This window comes from Carassius auratus, chromosome 27 (genome assembly GCF_003368295.1).
Source record: "Carassius auratus strain Wakin chromosome 27, ASM336829v1, whole genome shotgun sequence".
In the NCBI taxonomy this organism is placed as follows: Eukaryota; Metazoa; Chordata; class Actinopteri; order Cypriniformes; family Cyprinidae; genus Carassius; species Carassius auratus.
Window position 1 is genome coordinate 26,549,195 of NC_039269.1, and position 24,798 is coordinate 26,573,992.

Genomic DNA, 24,798 nt, shown 5'->3' on the forward strand with positions numbered 1-24,798 from the left:
TCTAAAGCTCGTATTTGTTGTCATTGTTGACCCAGGCCGGGCATAGAAACAAAAGAGATGCTATAAAGCCTTATCTACAATGTTTATTGACAAGAAGTTGTAAAATATGTTCCACTATGATCACTCTGGCATTCAGCACCAGCACTTCGATTAGCCGTGCTTAAAACCTTAAAAAGCTAGTTTATGGCAACCTGAGAGAACAGTTATATTCTGTTTGTCTGTTTGAGTTAGGAATAAACACTATGTTATTGACATCACTAAATTAAAGTCTTGAGTTTCTAGTAACCGAAGTGATTTGGGTCTTGTGAGGGCCTAAATGTAATATATTTATTTATTTTATTCTTACTTAAGTTGAAAAATCTGCATAGTGCATAAAATAAAACCCAACAGAGGTGCATAAATTGACAGAAAGGCAAAAAATTAGTTAATTTTGTAAGTTAAAATCCAAAAATGTGTAAAAATGGGTTCCATAAAATAAGATACAAATGCACAAGTTTATTCTTTATTATAGTTTTATTTGTTTTCCATACTGTGGTAGTCAATACCACCAACTGTTTGGTTACCAGCATTCTTCAAAGTATATTTTTTCTTCTTCTTCTTCTTTTAGCTATACAGATGTCCAAACTAAATGAGTTCCCTTCTTGAACCCTTAATCCATAATGCCTTTAAACCTTGGCAGTGTAATGATACTTCAAACTGAAGAAAAACTGAACAAAACTGTCGTTTAAATGAGGTCGATGTTGGAATGAGGTTGGAAACACCGAGAGGCTCACGTGATCCAATAGTTGAAATTCCACCTCAAAGTTCAATGAAAAGCGTTGTGTGGCCTAGTGCTTCAGTTAAAAAAAGTAAGTATGGTGTCCTTTCAAACAGAAATGAGGTTATCATTATTAGATGCTTAACTGCTCAAGAATGTTTATTTAATTATCCACTTAAAGGGGTAGAGACATGTCAAGAGTTGAGTAATTTCAGATGTGTTTGTTTGTCCACCAGGGGGCGCAATGAAAACTGGTTCCGGCTGTAGGTCCAGCTCTTGTTTTTGAAGAGCTCTGTCACTCTGTACTGCATTCCTATAAAGCCACACACTCCTCAGTCAGCTGACAGTCTAGGCAGATACCTTCACTTATAAGGTGGGGTTTACTGTAACGTTCACCTTCTGAAAATACCCGTTTTCAAACTGCTGTGACATGCCTCACCCATTTCTACATACTATTGTAGATTGTTGATGCCTGAGGTGAGGGATCCAGTTTTGCATGTTCTTCTTTTACAGTTGCTATGTCGCCTTAATTGCTTTGTACAAAACATTATACGCTAACAGATGCCTGTATACAAGAACACTGCATTTACGTTAATCATCTCCTGATCAGTATTGGACTTCATATAATATTAAGTACACTGTGAACTTTGAATAACCTCAAAAAGATGATCAGTTTGAGCTTATACTGGTGTGTCTCTGAAAGCGGAAGTAGTGATATATGATGTAACAGGTTTATGACCGAACGAACACTGGCCAATGATAAGTTGTTTACTCTAAGTATGGAAGGGTCCGAGCTAAAGATAGCTGAAGTGAGCACTTGCAGAAGCAACAAGTGCTGAGCATATCACTTCTGAGACTATATGATCACTGCTGAAGGGGTTTAGATGTCTTGCATTGATATCACTTTATAAAAACGTTTTTAAAAGCACTTAATATTATGCTTATATCATACTTCATTGTTAGAAATATGCAACGGTGATTCAGTTATTTTTTTATGTATGTTTATACTGTACATGCATGTCATTATATAATATTTGTTAGTGACTTAGTAATGAAATTATCAGGAAACACTTTACAGTAAGGTCCCATAATGTTAGGTACAGCATTAGTTAAAATGATCTAACAATTCATGATTTGATAAATCTTTGTTAGTGTCAATTTATAAAAATACAGCTGTTTGTTGTTAATTGATGTTAGGACCATTAAATAATGTTAACAGATACAACTTTTCATTTTATTAATGTATTAGCAAATGATAAAATTTGCATTAAAAGAATAGTTCACTCGAAAATGAATTTTTGGTGAAAATTTACCCTCAGGCACTTTTGACTTCAAATAAGTTCTCTGTCCATAAAATGGCTTTCTCCAGTAAAGAATCTCGTCAGAATCAGGAGAGAAATAAGCACAGATCAAGCACCGTCATTGTCATCGGAGAAAGCATTATTATGGATCATGGACTCTTGCCAGAAGCAATAGTATAAAGTTCAAAGATGTAAACTGATGGACTGGAGTGGTGTGGATTATTGTGATGTTTTTATCTGCTATTTGGACTCTCATTCTGACGGCACCCATTCACTGCAGAGCAAGTTAATGATGCAATACTACATTTTTCCAAATCTGTTCAGATGGAGAAACAAACTGACCTACATTTTGGATGGCCTGAGGGTGAGTAAATTTCCTTTTTTTATTTGTATTTTTTGGATGAACTATTTAACTAAAATTAATAAATGCTTTTTAATTTGTTAGTTCATTTTACCGAATGTAAATTGTTACCTATTCTCAACTAAATTAAGTGATAATGGAGTGTTTCATGTGTTTATAATGCACTTATACAGGGAAAGAGCTGTCTGAACAAATAGTTTAATATTGAACAATGCTGCAGATTTGTTTATGGGCTCCCATCATGCCTTGCATCATGAATCAATAATGCCCGTGACTCTTATAGGATCATTGTTTTGATGGTTTCTGACTTCATTAATGCTGTTGTTGTTGTCAATGTTAGTTTTTGTTATGAAATGTCTTATCTGTCTGCATTTCCTTTAAAATTTTAACTTTTATTAAAGTTTTTTTTTTTAAGAAATTAATATTTTTATTCAGAAAGGTTGTATTACTCTAATCAAGTCACATTATCAACATGTATATTGTTTCACAAGATGTCTATTCCAAATAATTCCACATTCCTATTGCACAAATGCAGACTTCTTTGAAAAACATTTAAAAAAATTAAACCAACCATAAAGTTACTATTTCAAACTAATAAAAAAGATTTAGAGATTTGGAAATATTGTAAATATCCCATTCTTATATAATGTATTTTTGTTGTTTGTCTCATTCTTTTGACACCCACATCTTCACACAGTACGATCTGACCCCATTTGAACAAATAGGCAACTTTAACCGATTTGGCTGATTGTTACAGGCTGTTGTAAATCTTTGTTAAGCTGCATTGGATCTGCATCATTAAAATGTTTAGGAGGAAAAACGTCACACCAGCGTGAGGTGAGGTAACTGGATAGGGCAGTGCTTGATGGAGGAGAAAGTTAAGTAATCAGATCAGGAGCTGAAACAAGAGAATCATAGAAAGGGGTGAGGGATAAAGCTAGAAATCAGTTTAATCTATTTTGACGTATGATTTGGTGTATGATCCATATCTGTAGCAAAAAACGGGGCAGGGCGATTTATATGCCAAAGTTGAATTCTTAGGGATTTTGGGAAAAACCCTATAAGAATGAGCAATAGTGGTGTTTTGGAAGAAAAAAGCACTAATAATTAGGGGAAACACGGTACTTTCTGAATAAAAACTATTTTTTAATCACCTTCCGGTCTAAAACCTGACACTTTTGTTTTTTCTGAAAACTCGTAAAAGGGACAGTTCCTCAGAAAAGCATTGTTTTGTGTCACTGTTACACTTTTGATTATCTTCTAAAACAGAGTGAAAAAAGATTTATGACTCTCCACCGAAAATCAATTATACCGAAATTTTGATTCTTCAAACAGTTCATAAAACTTTGTAAAAGTAATCCATATGAACTGTGCAGTTTCTTCCAAGCAGTGTTGGGGAAAGTTACTTTTAAAAGTAATGCATTAAAAAATTGACTTACATTACTTTTGCATTACTTTTTAAATATGAGCAGTGCTTGATTGTTTTTATTATAAGAAGTTCTATTTATAGCAAATGTAGAAGCCCTTTAATGCCAAAAAGTGTGATGAATAAACCTCAGGCTGAAGGAAAAGTAAATTCATATCTGTACAGTAGAACACAGGAGAAGAAGGTTCAACACGCTTCAGCATTAAAATAAAAACAATGAAGCACAATTGTTAGTTTATCAAGTCATTTTTGCTTATTAATGTGGTTGAACTGGATCATCAAAGATCAGCAGCAAAGACATTAGTTAATAAAATGGGATTAGATACATTTTTTGTTATTCAGAGACTTCTAAGTCAATAAATGGGAAAACAACTAACTGGTGTTATTTCTTTGAAAAGTTACTCAGATATTTTCTTGTAAAACTTTACTAAAAAAGATTAGATAACTTGCATTACTTGTAATGCGTTACCCCCAACACTGCTTCCAAGTCTTCTGAAAAGACACAATCCCATGAAAACAAACCTCATTAATCTTCACGAGTCAGGCACGTGTAGCTTGGCTTCTGTTGACCATATTTGTTGGGCTTTGTATGTGCATTGATCGATGTTTAAACACTCTTAAAAATAAATGTTTCAAAAGTAGTTTTTTTCTTCCACAGTGATGCCATTCATGGTTCACAAAAGAACCTTCCAGTGAATATTAACAAAACTTCTGTTTTTTCTTAGTGTGAAGAACATTTAAAAAAATCTAAATAACCATTTTTTACCATAGAGGTTCCATAGAGGTTAAAGGAAACATAGATTGTAATAAAGAATCCTTTTGTTCCCCAGAGAACATTAAATATGTGATGAACATTTAACATTCATTCCAGAAAAGGTTATGGAAAAAGGTTTTTCAGTTGTTCATATAAAAATAAAAAATATTAATACTATAATAGTATAAAGTTTATAGTATTAATATTTTTTATTTTTATATGAACAACTGAAAAACCTTTTTCCATAACCTTTTCTGGAATGAATGTTAAATGTTCATCACATATCCATTGATGCCAATAAAGAAACTTTATTTTTAAGAGTGTACCAATTCTACTTTAATTAATTCATTAAATTATAGAAAGTTATTGTGTCTCTTCAGTAGACTAATATTTGGGTGAACTATTCCTTAAATGTCAAAGACTGACATAAATTTCTCACCCTCATGTCACTCCAAACCCGTAAGACCTTCATTTATCTTCAGAACACAACTATTTTTGATGAAATCCGAGAGCTCTCTGACCCTACAGAGACAGCAAGGGATCTGCCACGTTCAAGGCACAGAAAGGACATTCTCCAAATGTGACAGTAATAATTAATTCATTACATTAAGATAGCGCTTTTCTGCATTTTTCTAAGCACTCAAAGCACTCTACGATTGTGAAGGGGGTTTCTCCTGATCCTCCTAAAAATACATTTATTTGTGGGTTAAAGATGACAAAAATGTTAAGGGTTTGGATCGACATGATGACATTATTTTCTTTTTTTTTTAAAGAATTATCCCTTTTTGTAAATGTCTGCATTATGACCTCTGTCACTTCATCGATCAGTACTGTTCAAGTATCAAGCAATAGCAGTGCCATTCAATACAGATTCATTCAAAAGTAAACCATAGTTTGGTGCAGTGCTTGACCTTAGATTCTGTACTGTTGAACTGAGGCTACATACTCAATGGATGAGCAATGAACTTCTGGATCTGTTTGGTTAAGTAGTTTTCCACAGCAAAGCGGGCCTTATGTTTCCAGTACGAGGTCATGTGTGCTGAATCGATCCTGACCAGAGAAAACCGACACATGTGTTTCGAAAGTACACGCAGGTGCAAAATGCAGTGCATGTGTGTGAACTGGATCCAGCTCTGCCTGGCGATTACAGCTTCAAACCCCTGTGAAAGCACGTGTCCTGCGTGTTGATGTGTTGAAACAGGACCATATTGAAGGGCCAATAGGCTTTAGCTATGGATTTGCTACTTGCTTGTTAGTTGCAAAATGGCATTTAATTGAATAAACTATCATTATGGAAAGTGTTTGATTGTGTATTATTTTTTGATCCATTTGACAAAATGAATGTATACCTTTAAATGAAGTTGTAAATATTTAGCATATACATAACCTCAAAGTACTGTTATAAAATGACCTTTATAACTCTCATGACTTTAATTTTGTGGTAACTTTAATGAATGTTTTGTGTGCGGGAATGATCCCATGCTAAAATAAATGACATGCAGTATTTTCTAGAACAGTGAAAAGTTGGAGCTACCAGTTATATCACTGGGTGAAAGTTTCTATTAAAGGCATAGTCCATCCTAAAATGAAAGTCCTGTCATTATTTACTCACCCTCATGTTGTTCTAACCCTGTATGACTTACTTTCTTCTATCAACAGGAAGCAACATTTTTTTTTCTTTCTTTTTTTATAACTAATGTCTAGGAGTGCATTAGTATATATGCTAAGCTAATAAAAATAATATGTCATTACAAGCCATGCAGCTCATATTTTTAAATGTATATTGACACACTTGACAACAAACAACACTTTCACACACATTTCAACTCAAATTGTGTTTTATCCAAAGCTTAAGAGAGACAGCGTCTTAGTGTGTTTGTCAAGGAACGAGGGGTTCACCCTGAAGTGTGCAATCAGGTTTTACACCACTGTACTGTAGGTGCAACCTTGCAGATCACTACAGAACCTGGAGGACTGAGATAACCACACTAGACGACAGTCACTGAGTCATCTATGGCCTATATATGAATGCTTTTCTTGGAACAGCCTGACAATTTTCTGAACTGTGTCTTTGATATGTGATAGTGATGAGTAAAAATGACACAGCATTGTTGCCATTGACAAGTGTATTGATGTGTGTTTTTGTGAAATGTATTTAATCTATGTTGATATGAATAATTTAGCATTCAAACTAGAGTTATAAATCAGAATGGTCTATTTGAAGAAATGGTTGGAGAATTCTGACTCTAATTCTGAGATTGGCAAAAAAAAAATTTTTTTTTAGGTGAGTCATAAAATGACCAACAAACAAAAAGTATAGTACCCCGGGTGGGGTGAGCTGGGCCTGCCAATAAATATGTAATAAATCAATTATGTTTCTGAAGAAAAGAATGACATCCACTTTCCACAAAACCAAAAGCACTGAAAACAATATATAAATAACGCAAAACAAATTTCTGAAGAATAAGTCATCGTCCGTATGAGTATGAAAGGTCTGTGACAGCAGCGTTTATTTCCGATAGGGCACGTTCCTCTTCTGAAGAAAGAGGAAGTGTGTATTTGGATGTGTGAGAGGTGGGGGCAGTTTCACAGTGAGGTTTAAGATATATGACATGTTGCCAACCTTTCACAATGAAAGAACTTCAAAAACGATTTCCCATACAGAAGCAATACAGAACTTCACTTAGCTGTCAGGAAGATTTGTAATATCAAAGCGCTACACTGTAATGATTGTCTCGGCATTGCATACATTTCTAGGCCAGTCGTTCATCTCTTCATTATGCCCGTCATTACTAGCATGCTTTGATATGTGATTATATATATATGTGGGGGGGGGGGGGGTCACACTATTGTGATCTTATTAAAGTCATTTTAGTACAATTTTTTTTTTGACCTCTGGCCCTATTTCTTGAGGGAATTCACGATCGTATATTAGTTTTCAAAATATTATGCTTTGTTCTCGGAGTACCTGAAGCACAGTGTGTTAAATGAGATTTCTCTGCACAACCGAATGTGCATGTTTTCAATATCTCTTTGGAACTGATATATAAATAGTGTTGAGAACTTTGTGCACTGCATTATGGTCCTGAATAGCTGCTTTGTTGAGTGTTAAGTTACAGTACACTGCTGAAGCAGTCATGAGTTTAAGTGTGTGTGTGTGTGTGTGTGTGTGTGTGTGGGACATATCAGGACACAACTCTGTATAATGACATGGGTATGACACAGGTATTACAAGAGAGAGGGTGACTTATGAGGACATAACCCATGTCTCCATTTTTCAAAATGCTTATAAACCATACAGAATTAGTTTTTTTGAGAAAGTAAAAATGCACAAAGTTTCCAGTGAGGGTTAGGGTTAGGGGTAGGGTTGGTGAAGGGCCATAGAATATACAGTTTGTACAGTATAAAAAAAATTACGCCTGGGATGAACAAACTTTTCACAAAAACAAATGTGTGGGTGTGTGTGTGTGTGTGTGTAAAAGACCTTATTTGCCTCAGTTGCCATCTTAATTCTAAGCTGTAATCAATCTGTGACCTCCCAAATATTGTGATGTTACTTTAGAGAGCATGTAATTAGAAAAGGACAATGTTAAAAAGATTAAATTCATCAAAAAAGGTATATATATATATATATATATATATATATATATATATATGATCGCCTTCTTAGAGTATTAAAAAGCATTGTTTGCCATCCCAGACAGCAACATAGTGTTGGCCCAGATCCGGCCCACATCTGGCCCGCATGAAATCCATGCGGGCCAGATATGGGCCAAACCTGGGCCGAAACTGCTTGCTGTCTGGGATATTATTCTTCATTATTATATTATAGTATGTTAAAGTATTATTATAATGCTGCCACACATTCCCTAATTCATTAAAATACATGTGGATACAAAGAATATTATTCTTGTAAGAAAAAATATATTTTAACAGGCTTATGTTTCGTTCTTATTTATTTATTTAAACACACAGTGACAAGTGGTTCGATATTTGATCTATTATAAACTGAGCAAAAACTCAATCTTACCGATTTGGAAGAAGTGTCTCGACCTTTTATGAAATAGACAACTCCCAAAAAAATTTAAATAACAATGTGATAATAATGTAATTATTATCGTTATTGTTAACCTAGAACTGAAGAATAGCTATCAAACAGCCACTGTCATAATTATTACACACCGTATACGAAAAGTAAACTTATCACTAATGGATAGGTTTTTCTGTGTGATTTCAAAGTTATTTATCTTAAATCTAACTTATGACGACAATAGCTGAGTTAATTCAATATGACATAATATACACGTTATAATGGAGGGGTCACATCGGGAGAAACCATTTCTGCCGGATCCGTGGGGTGGGAGGAGGAGTGACGTAGATTATGACCGCGTCTCTGGAGCGAACCACTACCTACAGTGGCGCGGAGTGTAATTACTCCGACAATGATACTAGATAAGGTGCTAAACACAATAACATATAGCATACATGTTAGTCTTAAAGCTTCCAGAATGACTGTCGTCATGTTTCTGATAAGCAATAAGTTGGCACTACAGCAGCGCGAGGACAGAAAGTCTGGATGTCCCCTCCTGAGTCTCAGTGGTACAGTCCACTGGTAAAATTCCGAGAATTGCGAAGTGCGTCTTCTCAGAAGAGTTCTTCCAAGAACTGTCTTCGGTGGACACTTCCAAGAAAAATACACCAGGTGATTTTCTTCTATCTAGCAACAAGTCTAGACTAAACACGATACGCTCTAAAGAAACAAGTTATTTCTATAGTTGTTTTTAATTTTGTTTTACGCCAGACTACTTTCTTGTATTTAGAGCTGTCGTGTTATAATTACGCAACTCGACTTCTGTTGGCCTGATTGCGTGAAATACTAATCTCATTCGTCTCTCATTTGTCAGTTTCACTCTCTGTATTAGATTCAGTGAGGTTAAGCTGATTTAGGAAGCTCTGAATTGTATAATAAAGACAGGTTTATGCAACTTTATATGGGAGGGAAACTAAGTTTATTTCCTATAATAGACAGCCTGCGTGGTGCTAAAACAGTAGACGTGAATAGATAATATACATTTTAAATGTCGAAAAGTTTTATTATTTTTCATAGGTATTCTCTGACTTTGTCATTCACTCATGCGCATGCGATTATATGCGCGTGAACTCTCAAATGTATCTATTTCATGGAAAATGTAATACATTATCAGTGGTTAATAAATCCAGCACGCGAATATGCTTTATGTTCGAGTGCTTCAGCATGCAAGCATATTAATGTCGCGTGGTTATTTATGTTTCACTGGAAATCGAAACGCTTGTTTGACACAAAACACCTGTAATAGAGTCTACTCATGTGGCTTTTATTCATAAACTTGTCGCCGTAATACTTTTAGTCAATATGCTACAAGGTTTGATATACCGTATGAGCAAGTGTCACTCACGGGGAAGTGTCTTAAATCATATATTCTGCTGTTCCCTGATGCAGAATTTCTGAAATAGTATCAAAAGGTTAAATACGTCGTCATTGAGATCTGGTTGATCGAAAATAGCAGGATTTTAAATAGTTGAGTATGTATGTAGTGTGCAGTATGTGTGCATATGTGTAAAACATCAATTAGAGATCTTACTATAAATGAAGAACTATTCAAACTCTTCAATAAAATGAACAGACTCAAAGCAAATGTTGACTAAAGAGACAAAGAATATTTAATACATAATATTGTTAGGCCTGAATGTAAATGTAGATCATATTTTCAGTTTGCAACAATGCAACTTTGTGGACATCTAGTGTTCATTTGACTAAACTTGCACACCTTCAGTTTTGACATGAAGATTTTAGGTTAATATAGCCTATTGTGTAAAATTAGATGTAACTATACATATATTTATTAAAATATATATCTGGTGTGATGTAGTTTATTTTTAAAAGTTTACTAGCCAAGTGGAAATATATGCATGCATTCATTCAAATGTTTTACTTGATTCTGGATGCTTTCTGTGCAGGGGAACAATGTCAGGTGCAGCAGACGGCTGCATTAAGTTCACTCGCCATGCTGGTGATGTGCTGTTCAACTTCAACCGCCTCCGTAGCAGAAACATCCTGACCGATGTCACCATTGTGGTCGGTGGGCAGCAGTTTCGGGCCCATAAGACAGTTTTGATGGCATGCAGGTAGTGCTATGATTTTTGCATTTTGCAAAATGTTAAATACATGACATGCAGAGCAAGTGACATTTGTATTGCATCTTGTTTTTTTCCCAGTGGCCTCTTCTACTCCATGTTTGCAGATGCTTATAAAAGCAACTTGGGCATCATAAGTTTAGATCCAAATGTGGACCCCGATGGCTTCGCCATATTATTGGAGTTCATGTATACGTCTTGCCTCACACTTAAAGATAACTTTATTATAGCCACCCTCAACACAGCCACATACTTACAGATGGAGCATGTGATGCACACATGCCAGAGGTTCATAGACTCCAGGTGAGTGCTTAGAAAACTACAAAAACATTCAAACACAGACACCTGACACTGATTTTTATTTTTTTATTTTTTTGTCTTAAATTATAACTTATTATTTGAATTATTAATTCAGAAATACATTTAAAAAAAGTAGTTCACTTCATGTATGATGAGATTATTTTTCATTTTTAAATTTAAATATTTATTTATTTGGGGGGAGGGGCTGCATATAGAAAATAATTAGAGTGATACAACTTACCTGATATCATAAAGAAGAATATATATATATATATATATCGTTTATTGTTGTTTCTTAGGGGAAAAAACTGGCTGCTAATATTACGTTTCTATGTTTTAAGTCTTTAATTCTCTTAAAATATAATATAATTTGACTTTTTTGGACATGGCAAAGTTAATTTACATTTGAATTTGTCATGTAGTCTAGCCCCCAAAACAATAAACATTATTATTCATGATTTTTGAAATTTTGTATACTGTAAATGTAATAATATAATAATATAATGTTCTAATATATATATATATATATATATATATATATATATATATATATATATATATATATATATATATATATATACATACAATTATTTATAATATAATAATTGTTTTATACTGTGGATATAATTTCTATGCTGTATATATAATTTTTTTTATTTTATTATAATATTTTATTTATTATAATATATATATTTTTTTAAATCTTTTTGAACATTTTAATGTGTACGTATACATGAAAGGTGTAAAAAAAAAAGGTGTGTTGTATCACTTTTTCTCATGATTACACCACATGACATTTGTTAAAGTTAGTCATTAAATCAAACAATGGTTAAAAATAGTATAAAGGTTTTTCAAAACAAAAGAAACCACTAAGAATACAAGGATTACAGAACTGGTCTTTAGATTTCCTTTCTTGATCTTAGACACTGTCATTAATCTCTGACTCATCATCTGCTGGTTTTCTCTAAAGGGGCTTGTGTGTAAAGCAGAGCCGAGCAGAGATGCTGGTTAATCACAGCTGTTTATCTTCAGAAGCTCCCTTCCTCCTCAGCGATGCCCTGAACACCCAATCCATGAACTTCAGCACTTACGCTCCTCCCAGCCTGCACTATGCAGTCAGCACTTCCACCGAAAGCCCTTCTCGCTTCTACAGACATCTACCTCTCCCCATGGACACCTCCAACACCACAAACCCGCTCTGGCAGATCCCAAAGACGGGCGTAATAGCCCGCCAGCAGCGCTCCCCTCCAGACAGCAGAGCCTCGGCTCGGACCGAGACTAACGGAGGAGCCACGGAGGCCAGAGAGGAGAGGAACCGTCCATCTGTGCTCATCCGTTCAGCTCCAGCCGAGGGAGACAGGAAGACTCCTCTTCTGAATGCAGAGGTGGAGAACACTGAGCCGTGTCACAGCAGCGGTCCCAAGAGCCCTCTCAGATCCGACTGCCATCCCAACTCACCCGCAGAGTCCAGCAGCTGCAGTCGAGGAGCGCCGTCTCCTCCCGGCTCCTTCAGTCACCCGAAGGTGCGCAACTGGAAGAAGTACAAGTTCATTGTGCTGAACTCCACAGATGACAAGAGCTCACTGACTCCATCCCACCAGGCTGCAGAATCCACCAAGAGCAGTGAAGCTCGGGGGCAGCTCATTATGGATAGCAGGTCAGTGAAGCCAAACTTTAAGGATGGCAGAGTGGCAAGTATTAGTATTTGACGCTTTGTTCCTAAACACGGTGTTATTTGTCTTAAGCTCTGCAGATGAGTGCATCAAAAAAGAGGAGCACGACTCTTCACTTCCCAACACTTCGACAGAGGAGAGCAGCACACGACCCACACCATCAGGTGAACACACTTTCTGCACAGATGGATTTTGGACCTAAAGAGCAAAAAAATTATATTTATTAGTATTTAGGTATGATATTATATATAATGTAATGTAATACCTAAATTATATTAAATATTAATAATTATTTAAAAAAAATATATACCTAATAATAATAAAACAATAATTGTGTTCACTTAGAGGTTTCAATATTTTAGTATTTAGTATTGTAATTAGTAAATAATAATAGCATCTGTTTGTCAATAATAATCTTTAGTTATTACATAATAATAATAATGATAATTAGTAGTAATAGTAGTAGTAGTAGTATCAACTATTTACTAAAACCCCAGTGTTTTTCTGAGTTTGACACAAAAATAAAATGTGTGCATGTTCACTTAAGTATTTTAATATTTTAGTAGTTATTCACTATTATTATTTTAATTTTTATAAAAAAAAATATTTAGGCATAATATTTTATGTATGTGGGTTATATATCTATAATTGACGATATGTAATAACCTATTTAAGTATCAAATAGTAACAAATAGTTTAAGTCAAATTCAATAACATTCAGGAATTACATTGTGTGTGTGTATATATATATATATATATATATATATAAATATTGAACAATATTTAGGTATTAAATTATATATTTGAACTAAACATACCTGAGTTTTATATTTATTCAGTATTTTCCTGTTGTTGTTTTGTTTCTCTTTGGGGCCCCCTGTTGGTCACAGGGCAGTATGTGAGGTGGATGTGAAAAAAACAGCCGAGTTTAAGAATCTTCTTGTTATTACATCATTATTATTATCACACTCTGAACTATCAGATCTGATCTCCAGTGTGTGAATGAATCCTAATAGCTGTGGTGTTGTGTTTCAGAGCGGGACAGAATCTACTGTAACGACTGTGAGTCCAGGAGCGAATCTGATGCAGAAAGGCCACGGTGGCTGCAGGACGGGAAACCGTACAGATGTGACCGCTGCCAGGCCATGTTCTGCTATAACGCAAGCCTAGCGAGCCACAAGTCCGTCCACACAGGTAATTCTGCAGTGCTTTGGAAATCACTCAATCCTGTGTGTTGCACTTTTAGATATTTATACTGGTTTGTTTGTTATAACAGGAGAGAAACCGTACCGCTGCAGCGTGTGTGGAGCACAGTTCAACAGACCTGCCAATCTGAAGACTCACTCACGGATCCACTCGGGAGAAAAACCATACAAATGTGAAACCTGTGGCTCACGCTTCGTCCAGGTACAGTCAGACCCCAGCGTGTTTCTGTACTGTGACAATGCAAAGCACATGCTCTTCATCTTCTGCTTTGGGTGGTTTCAGGTGGCTCATCTGAGGGCTCACGTACTGATCCACACCGGAGAGAAACCGTACCCGTGTGACATCTGCGGCACGCACTTCCGCCACCTTCAGACGCTGAAGAGTCACTTACGAATACACACAGGAGAGAAACCTTATCATGTGAGCATCAGCCATAAGAAACCGGTTTATTTGTAGAAACGGCCAACAATACATTGCATGGGTTCAAAATTATACATTTTTCTTTTATGCCAAAAAATCTTTAGGATATTAGGTAAAAATCATGTTTCATTTTGTAAATGTCCTACTGCAATAAAATTGTTGATTATTAATATGCATTGCTAAGAACTTAATCTAGACAACTTTTAAGGTGATTTTCTCAGTATCTAGATTTTTCTTTTTTTTTTCTTTTTTTTTGCACCCTCAGATTCCAGATTTTCAAATAGTTGTATCTCAACCAAATGTAATCTGATCCTAATAAACCATACCTCAATGGAAAGCTTATTTATTCATCTAAAAAAAACCTCATAAATGGTTTTGTTTCACATATCAGTATTGAATATTTGGACTGAGAAAGCATTTGCTGTGAACTCTTCTTGGTTTCTCATTTCAGTGTGAGAACTGTGACCTGCACTTCCGCCACAAGAGTCAACTGCGTCTGCATCTGCGACAAAAGCACGGAGCCGTCACCAACACCAAGGTCCAGTCCTGCAGAAGCTCCTCCCTCGTGACCTCTTGAAAACACATCAAGCTCTTCAGAGACGTTTAACAGTTCCTTTAGCCAGAAAAGCCATCAGAAGATACATGGATCTCTGTCTTGCCAATGTCCGTGTTTACTCATATGGTGACGCTGCATATTATTTGTTAAATATGGATTAGTGCACCAGCACTTTCAGGTTCAGCCTGCATGATTTCATCATGATGCTTTAAGATTTTAATGTATATACTGTCTTCCAGGCATCGTACGTCAAGCTCTTAGTCATAGTCTAAGATAGTGGGAGATCTCTAGTATTTATTTTTTATTAAGAATGCTATTTCACTCCCTTTTAAGTAAAACTATGCAATGTATATAATATATGACAAGGAATATAGGTACAAAAATAATTATGCAAATTGCAGTGTGTATGTTTTGTCAGTGTGGTACATTTAAAGAAGCTCTGCTTTGTCTGACAGTCATATTGGATTTAGATGTATTTGTACAGCTGTTTTTTTGGTACTAGAGGACCTGAGGTCCTTGCAATTAAATATTTCATACCAAACAAATGCAAAGTTCTGGTTTGATTATCATTATTTCTTTTTGCATATTTAATAATCTTACATTTACATACACATTTTTGATATTATAAAGTTAAATGCTAATAATAACATACAGCCAGATCACAGTTGTGCTGACATTCAGTGATAAAAACCTTTTTTTTTATTTGCTGAGTATACTTAACAGAAATTTTTCATACCAAGAAATTTAAGGTTGGTTTGTGTAGCTACAGTTTTACACACTATTTATAAACATTATCATGATTAGTTTACATGAAACTGTCATTTTTGTGGTGGTGTTTTAGTAATATATATTTTGTTTCAGTTTTATTTATTTTTTCTAAATATTACTATTTTAGTTCAGCTTCATTTACATTTTTAGGTTTTTTTAAGAGCTAACAAATTTACAATGAATAGCTGTATTATTAACTAACATAAACAAAAATGAATAAATACTATAGTACATTGTAAGTTGATGCATTATTGTAAAGTTTTACCAAAAATGCTTTTGTCTCACTGCAGGACCAGACAAATAGACAAATCAGTCACTTCACATAAATATACATATTCACTTTCCTTTCAACAAATGTGTATATTATTTAACCTAAAATCTTGATGCAGAATAGAGTCATGTCAATGAACATATTATATGACATTCGGGCAAGTTAGTGTTGCATACAATAAATATTTAGAAAAAAAAATGTATTCGTAGAAAAAACAACCTGATCATGGAACATATTTGCACATTGTTTAACATTAGATGGTGGAAGCGTCACGCTGATTCGTTCACTGATCTCACTTATCAAGCACTTCTAGTTCTTCCACACAACACAAAACCATTTCTGTATGAATGTAGCTCTGTGCGAAGGGTTATTGTTGTGCAGAAACATGAGAGGTGTTTTTCTCAAGCACGGATTCATTCAGAAAGGCTTATCTGCTGTATGTCACAGCTTTACACCTACACTGCATTTAAAGAGCGTCAGCTATTATTTTCCTCCATTGCACGCGAACAACTGTCAAACAGTGTGAGCACATGCTTTTATACTTGAGAAACTAGATATTTGAATCTTTACTTTTGTACTTGTGTGTGAAACAGAAATTCCCAAGTTGCTTGTTGAGAATCATCTTCACATCACAAACTTTCCATCAGTTGTTGTATATACAGAAGTTCCCAGGTAACATACTGTCTAACTGACTGTAACTTTTTCTGTTGTTTAAGGCTTTTATTGACTGTCAGCCCTGTGACGTTTAATACTGTAATGTAACAACACACTGAAACAGAATGACATACACAACCATTAAGATTATTTCAATGTAAAGTTTTTCACACTGCATTTATTTGAATGCAAAAACAGTAATTTTGTGAAATATCATTACAATTTTAAATAACTAAAATAGTGCTATTGTAATATATTTTAAAACATAGTTTATTCCTGTGATCATAACTGAATTTCCAGCATCTTTATTCTTGTTTTCAGTGTCACATGATCCTTCAGAAATCATTCTAACATGCTTTGATTCTCAAAAAACTATTTTGATTATTAATTCTGAAAACAGTTGTGCTGCATCATATTTTTGGAAAACAAAACATCTTATATACATATATGTAAAAAAAAAAAATACTGACCTCAGGCTACTGATCTTAGAAATATAAGTTCTTTTAATTAAATATTTTTTTTTTTAGAAATTACTAAGAGCTTATGAATCATTATTGAATAATCCTAGGAAAAAATGCTGCTGCTAAGAGACAATAATGCTGGATCTTTTTATTATATATATATATATATATATATATATATTAATTTATTTATTTATTAGTATTTTCAATTTATTTCCTGAGAAGATAACATTTGGTTATGCATATAGTGCCTGTCATATACATGTAAAACTAGCATTCATCTTTTCTTTTCCTGTAGTGCAGAATAGTGAATTACTGAAATTCAAAAGGAGCATCAGATTGGAGTCAGAAGACATTCAACATCAGAACGTTTATTTTTTTTTTCAGTGGGTTCTGTCATCACTGATATTTCATAAATTGTTTTGTGTTATCTATGGAACGGTCACATCAATATGACAAATTCAGTTTCTTCATGAACAACACAGAGATGCTGAGACAATCAAATAAAAGCATGAGCCCCCTTCCCCACATCTTAAAATCTACTGCCTGAGCAAAGATGGCATGTGTTTGGAATACATCAGCCAAAATATGATAAAAGAAAAACATACAGCTAAAACTCAGCTCTCCAGCAAACGGTCCTCAGAACCTGCTGTGGATTATTATACAAAACAATGAAAAAATGTCACCAAATAGGACACAAACAGGTCTGGAAATCTTACTTCCTGTTGGTCATTTAGAGCTCAGAATGAAACGGTTAAGTGCAGGAGCCAATAGGAACTGTAATATTTTCCAACCTATTCTTGGCTTATTTCTAATTGTGTTTTATACACTTAATGGAAGATTATCCTGAAGTTAAGAGCAGAAGCGTGCATGTTCTCTTCCTACAGAAGTGCCCTGATCATTATTGCTCAAGCTTGCTTGATTCTCCAATGAAATATTGTTCTTCATCACTTTAATATTGAGCAAGAAGGATTGCTTGCTCAGCAAAAAAGTGTTCTCCTTTCAGACTTACAAACATCGATAGAAGCACACACTCTCGCATCTAAAAAAAACAACAACTTATTTTACTGTTGAAGGAGTAAAAATGCAGACAATACACAGACACCTTAATGTTCAAGAATTTGGATTTTTGCTGTGGACGTTTAGCCTTCTTTCTCCAGAATGTTCTTCACATCTGCAAACACCTGAAAGAAAAGAAAAACAGACAAAAGGAAGCAAAGTGAAACTTTAAAAGAATGGACATTATTCAACTCGACTGCACTATGCCACAGTAAAGCACTTTAATATTATTTCTATATTATAATAGTATTTAATAATACATCAATGTATTAATATGGTATAAAAACTAAGAAAACACATTAATGCAAACTCAATTTCAACATTTTTCACTTTAATTTTAGTTTTAGAAGTTTTGTTATGTGCTTTTGTAAGTCTTATTTTAATTTTTCTATTTAGCTCCGATTTATTTTAGACTAAGTATTTTAATTTCAGTTAGCTGTCGAGGCAACACTTCCCTTTTGGTTTGTTTGAAGCTCATGTTTTTCCATTTAATAGGTCTATGCACAACAGAATAACAGCATTTTTGTATAGCATCATTGTTATATGAGGGACTGTATATTAAATTTGGGATTTTGAGGAAATTTTTCCTTTTGAAGGAACGGTTCACCCAGAAATGACAGTTTGCTGAAAATGTACTCACCCTTGGGCCATCCCAGATGCAGAGGAGTTTGTTCCTTCATAAGAACAGATTTGGAGAAATGCAGAATTACATCACTTGCACAGCAGTGAATGGGTGCCGTCAGAATGAATGTCCAAGTGGAGTGGTGTGGATTACTGTGGTGTTTTTATCAGCTGTTCGGCGTCTCATTCTGACGGCACCCATTCACTGCTGTGGACCCATTGTTGAGCAAGTGATGAAATGATAAATTTTTCCACATTTTCTAAGTTAAAGAAATTGTTGAAGAATTGAAGAAACATATCTCCTCCATGTTTCGGAAGACCTGAGGGTGAGTCAATTTTCATTTTTGGGGGAACTATTCCTTTTATTTTTATCAGTATGCTTTTATGTCTTTCAAAAACTTTTGATTAATAAAGCATAACAAAATAACTTTAATGCAGAACTGCACTAAAGCCCTCAGTCGTACCTCATCCACTGATCGGGAGGCATCAATGGTGCGCACCTTCCCCTGCTGCTCGTACTGCTCTATGATGGGCCGTGTGGACTGGAGGTACGTCTGGATCCTGAAAAATCAAACAAGGAGGATTCGGAAAACTTGAGGGGAATCAAAAGTGCAAACATACGTTTCCATATAATGCCAAATTATTCAATGACTTCAACCAAACACAATGCATATTTCTGAGGTCTGCTAAAATGATCACAGTAGATCTACTACATGCTTTGCATACAGCTCAATTCATCTGAGATCTACCTTTTCTCTAGACTTTCTCTGTTGTCATCGGTGCGTCCGCTGCTCTTGCCCCGCTCTAAACATCTGTCGATACAAACCTGAAACACACAACAGCTGAAGATCACTTTCAGTTGGGATCTTTTGGGTGTTTACGATTGATCAGCTTTACTACTAGTTATAACATGATATAAAGATCTGTCATGTAATCACTCGATCAGTGTTTCAACCGCAGAACGACATCAGTACAACAGCTTGTAAACAAAAAGTGCTGCTCCATCATAATTGTGTGTCGTTGGAATTTCTAAAAACTATTCCATTATTCATTCGCAAAAGATACATCAATAATCAGCTGGTACTTCGGTCAGCCGTAATGGTAGTGTAATAAATAACTAAAACAGCTGCTCCTCACCTCATTACCGCAGTCAAAGAAAAGCACAAACTTGACATCGGCCTTCCCGTCCATGACACGGTTCCAGCCCTGCAGATTGTCCTGGTTTCGTGGGAACCCATCGATAAGAAAGCGGAAATTCTTTTCATCGGCTTTCATGGTCTCTTCCATTGCCTGACAAATACAGATGTTCCTTCAGTAAAGATAAATATCTGAAAACATCCATCTTTAGAGAAGATAAACGACTAATCTGCTCAGAAAAGGCCTTCAAAAGGCTTAATAATGGTATCGCAGTTATGATTTATTCCTATTATGAGAAAAGCTGGTCCATTTGTGTCTCTCATGTGCCACTCTTTGAATTCTCCTTCCCTCCAGCCAAAAACAGGAAACGTTTTGTGTGTTTTTCCTGTTCGTTTACATGACAATGGTGTTTTGGGGACTATAAGTCGCACTTTCTTTCATAGTTTGGCTGGTCCTGCGACTTATGGTGAGGTACGACTTATTTATCAAAATTAATTTGACATGAACCGAGAGAAAACATTACCGTTTACAGCTGCCAGAGGGCGCTCTATGCTGCTCCGTGATCCTGTAGTCTACACTGAGCAGCACAGAGCGCCCTCTCGCGGCTGTAGACGGTAATGTTTTCTCTTAGTTCTTGGGTAGGGCTGGGACAACGCGTCAAGGTCATCGATGCAAAAATACGTCGACTCAAAATATACGCATCGATTCGACGACCTGTTTTTATTTCTCTAAAAAAACGTTTGCAAAATGTTTACCGTATGTGTGCTGAATATACGCGATGGCCGGATCAACATTCTGTCCAACGTTATATAACCAATCCAGGGGTTGTTCTGCATTGATCTTTTTTTTTTTGGCGGCTGTCAAAGCCTTATTTGATCGCTGTGCCTGACAGGGTGCGTACGAGAGAGAGCCCCGGCTGCGCGCGCACTCACAGTGTTCAAACAACACGAGCGCTTCTTGCTCTCTCTCTCTCTCTTTCTCTCTCTCTCGCTCTCTCCCTCGTGCATATTAACCAAAATCATTAGACACGACAGAAAAAGGGCGGAACGCCAAAGTTTCACGTGGAGCATTCAGGTTTTTTTTTTCTCCATGACATGCTGCTGGCTCCCACAGTTAATTTTTACTTATTTATTTTTTTGGAAAAGCACTCTCTGTATTAGCTTAAAGCCCTACATTGGTTACTGTATTCTTTCAATTGCTCTAAACAATTATTTTGGGTGACCTTTTTTATTGAATGCTAGACATCAAGTTGTTGTTATTTTCATCTGAAAGAAGAAATTTTTATTCAGTAAGCTAGGCCCTATGTGTTCAGTAAGCTTGTTTCAGTAAGCTATGTGTTTTCAAGGCTTCAAGGTTTTATTGAATGCTATCTCTATACAAGTGCAAAGTAAGGCATTCTTAGTCAGTCTTTTATTTTGTAATTTTAAGAGCAATAAACATATATTGTAATGTTAAGGAATTCATGTTCTTTTTTCATTCAGATGTAAATCAACATTTATAAATTGTTAGTAGTTAATTAATGGGGAGATAATCGAAATCGAATCGGTCTGAAAAAATTATTCGTTAGATTAATCGATGCATTGAAAAAATAATCGCTAGATTAATCGTTTAAAAAAATAATCGTTTATCCCAGCCCTATTCTTGGGTCTAAATAAATGCGACTTATACTCCAGTGCGACTTATAGTCCGAAAAATACAGGATTTTTGAAAAAGTGCAAGTTTTAAAAAATGCCACCATTATTGTTTCCGTGTAAACACCCAATACAGGAATCTTTGAAAATGGTGACGTCATGCGTGTGCGTGGTATGTGTAAGGTTTTGTGCAATACGTGTTGATTTTAAAGGCAAGTGCGAACAAACATTCACAACGATTGCAGAGTAGTCTATTACTGTTGTAAGACTGTTACTGTTTTATGTCTATTACGAGCCGTTCTTTGCACTCTCCTCTCCTGATAGTGAAACTGCTGGAATTTGTAATCAAGGTCACGTTCAGTAATAAACCTCCACCGCTAATGTTCCAGTTTCCTTCTACAATCACCATGAGTCATGATGACCTGGAATGCTTTGGCTCGTTAAACAGGACGGACCTTTTTCAGCAAGCTGATGGTGATTTCAACAGGAACTATCTTGCCCTCTTTGATGTAGGTGTCGATGAGCTGCCCAAACTCAGAGCCGCTGCGGCTGCGCTCCTCTCTCAGCAGGTCTCCGGCAGACAGGTGAGTGTAGCTGTAGTTCTGAGCGCAGGAGAAAAACACATCACAGTCAACCAACCTGGAAGACCAGAAGCGTCTTACAAAAGGAGCATGACAGCTGTCATTTATCTGAATAGGATAAAAAGAGGGGTGTGTATGGGTTTGGTAACTGAACCGGCAGCTTTGTTGCAAAGCCTGTCCAGACACTTCTGACAGATCAAATGTTGTTTAAGATCACGAGACACATTTTCAGTCGTCTGTCCAAACGTGTGGCCTCAATAAGCATCCACAAACTCATTTCACAACCTTGCTCAGATGTCATGTGGCTTATAGAGAAGGTTTTGTTTTTCTAGCACTCAAAAGTATAGTATAAAAACAGAGATTGGATATTTTTCGATAAATCTTTTGCTTTAAATGCAACCTAAACAACATAGTTATAAGAAACCAGTAGCTGACGATGTTGAAGTAATGTGGTGTGAGGTTATTCTTTTAAACGATATATCTAAAAGCATTTTAAACTATTATACCCATTATCCAAAAGAAAATGAACCAGAAGAGTCAAAAAACTTTCCTTAACCCCTTCCTTTATAATAATCTGGACAATGTCTAAAACTTTGTATTATGATCACTTCCTGAGTTTATTTACTTCTTTATGATAAATCATTTCATACTCCTCTATTGCAAGTTACTTTGGATAAAAGCGTCTGCTAAATGAATAAATGTAATTAAGTTTTTTTAAGTCTCTTTTATGCTCACCAACAATAAAATAAGTTGATCAAATATACGGTAAAACAGCAATACTGCACAGAATACAGAAAGTATTCAATATTACAGTTTTTACTGTATTTTTGATCAAACTGATGAGCGTAAGACTTTTTTTTTTTACAAGCTAAAATCAAAAAATACAAAAGAAACAAAATAAATAAGTAATTAATAATAACAACTAAACATTCAAAGTCATATCAGTTGTGTGTCTCACACATGTTTTTTTTTCTCAATGCTGATGCCAAATGATGACTGAACACTGCACAGACAGCAGGGTGGGACCTGACTGAACACAGCTCCTGTTCATAACCAGGATATATGAATATGACTCGATGCACATTTTAATTATGATAAAATTAACTTTCTATCAAATGTATTATACCACCATGTCATATGAAACCCAGTATCGCTGTTAAAGGAACCAAACGTCGTTGGGAAATGTTTTTTTCTTATGAAGTGTCTTAGAGCACACACGGAAATAATGAACGATCCTTGCTGCTGCAAATCTGAATCATTAACCCTCTACGGCCCCATAAACCCTCGCTGTCTTGAATAAAGCGCTTCTATAGTTCTCTCTATGAATATGATAAAAGACTTAATGCTACATCTCTCTCACCTCCACGATTCTCGCGCATTGTGTCCCCTTCCCCGCGCCAGGCCCGCCCAAAACAAACACGACCTGCGGATTCATCATCACACTCAGCCTGTGCACGACGCGTGGGATCTCCTTCAGCCTGTGCAGCAGAGCCACAATCATACACCGAGCAGATAAGAGAGAGCTGCACTAATGAATGACCATCGACCCCTGCGAGGCAGGAACAGAGCTGCTTGAACGACCGGCTGATGCGTGTCCAGGAAGTGCGCGGGGCAGATTCCACTTCCGCCGTACACGTGTCCGACCAATCAGAGAGCAGAGGAGTCACTGGCGTGACGTCATGTAAATCACGCCCACAGCTCTGGAAGCTCTCTAGAACGCGCACCCCTCCTGCGCCTGGGGTTCGCGCGCCAGCATCAGCACCCGTGTTGCCATGTCCGCTTATTTAAGATGTTTATAAATTAAATGCGAGCATTCCCAAATGTAGGCCTAATGTTCAGAGTATATTACCGTATTTCAGTTTTGCTGATGCTTGACCTTTATCAAAGCACAAAGAATGACAAATCACAGTGTTTCTGCATTTTCTCAGAAGAAAAGTTCGTCTAAACTACAGAAGTATAGCTAGTTATTTTTTCTAGCACTTAAAGTACAAAACAAGAACAAAGATTGGATCTTTTTTTTAATAACTCCTTTGCCACAACCCAAACAACATGGTCTAAACTAAAAAAAGTTTAATGTTTTTATGTATATTTAATTAAAATATAAAATATATTAACACAAGTTAAGTGACATTAAAAGGTTTTATTATAAACCTTAATCATGTTAGACACCATACTGAATTGAACAAAGATGAAAATGAGTATGTGAGAGGTTCATAATTATTATTTTTTTGTCTACTGAACCTTCTTTTTCAGAAAGATATTTCATCAGCTGTACAATCTGTATTTTGTTAAGCAACAGTACAATCCACTGAAGATACTGTACTTTTACACTTCAAAACTTCGTTTTCATTCCTGTAAAAATAAGTAGACGGCCCTAAATAAATAAATACATTGATTATAGCCCCTTCTGGCCACTTTTAACTAGTTAAACATAATTTAAACAGATAAACTTTGAAAACAATTATTTATTGTGTATTTTGAAAGAACAGTTTTCTCAGTATTGTTTAGCCTATGTTAAGGTGCATATAAACATAATATTAAATAGTGCAATCATAAGCACGACAGAGATCATTTTTCACTTATTTAAATCTAATTTATTTAATTACAAAATAATAAGGTGCAATTTAGCATTGCTTGATCCAGCCTTTATGTTAACATGTCCAATTTGGGTCGCAGGGATTTTGCCA

General features: G+C 35.5%; 2 protein-coding genes and 1 long non-coding RNA gene across 3 annotated transcripts; 2 read left to right on the plus strand and 1 right to left on the minus strand.

Moving 5' to 3' along the window:
* The first annotated feature begins 799 nt into the window (after nucleotides 1-799).
* LOC113046443 (uncharacterized) lies at nucleotides 800-2,730 on the plus strand. Its single transcript, XR_003276083.1, has 3 exons — nucleotides 800-1,234; nucleotides 2,383-2,422; nucleotides 2,593-2,730. It is a non-coding gene; the product is annotated as an uncharacterized LOC113046443 (long non-coding RNA).
* A 6,421-nt stretch (nucleotides 2,731-9,151) lies between these two features.
* bcl6ab (BCL6A transcription repressor b) lies at nucleotides 9,152-15,468 on the plus strand. The gene is made up of 9 exons (XM_026206905.1): nucleotides 9,152-9,301; nucleotides 10,597-10,764; nucleotides 10,855-11,076; nucleotides 12,044-12,730; nucleotides 12,819-12,910; nucleotides 13,782-13,940; nucleotides 14,023-14,153; nucleotides 14,235-14,372; nucleotides 14,824-15,468. Exons 2-9 carry the CDS (start codon nucleotides 10,604-10,606, stop codon nucleotides 14,947-14,949), a joined length of 1,716 nt encoding a protein of 571 aa, XP_026062690.1. The 5' UTR covers nucleotides 9,152-9,301; nucleotides 10,597-10,603; the 3' UTR covers nucleotides 14,950-15,468.
* Nucleotides 15,469-17,433: 1,965 nt separating this feature from the next.
* Nucleotides 17,434-23,742, minus strand: cmpk (cytidylate kinase). The gene is made up of 6 exons (XM_026206906.1): nucleotides 23,472-23,742; nucleotides 21,986-22,132; nucleotides 19,900-20,052; nucleotides 19,512-19,588; nucleotides 19,227-19,323; nucleotides 17,434-18,266 (listed from the first exon to the last, which is right to left on the minus strand). Exons 1-6 carry the CDS (start codon nucleotides 23,610-23,612, stop codon nucleotides 18,225-18,227), a joined length of 657 nt encoding a protein of 218 aa, XP_026062691.1. The 5' UTR covers nucleotides 23,613-23,742; the 3' UTR covers nucleotides 17,434-18,224.
* Between the last annotated feature and the right edge of the window lie 1,056 nt (nucleotides 23,743-24,798).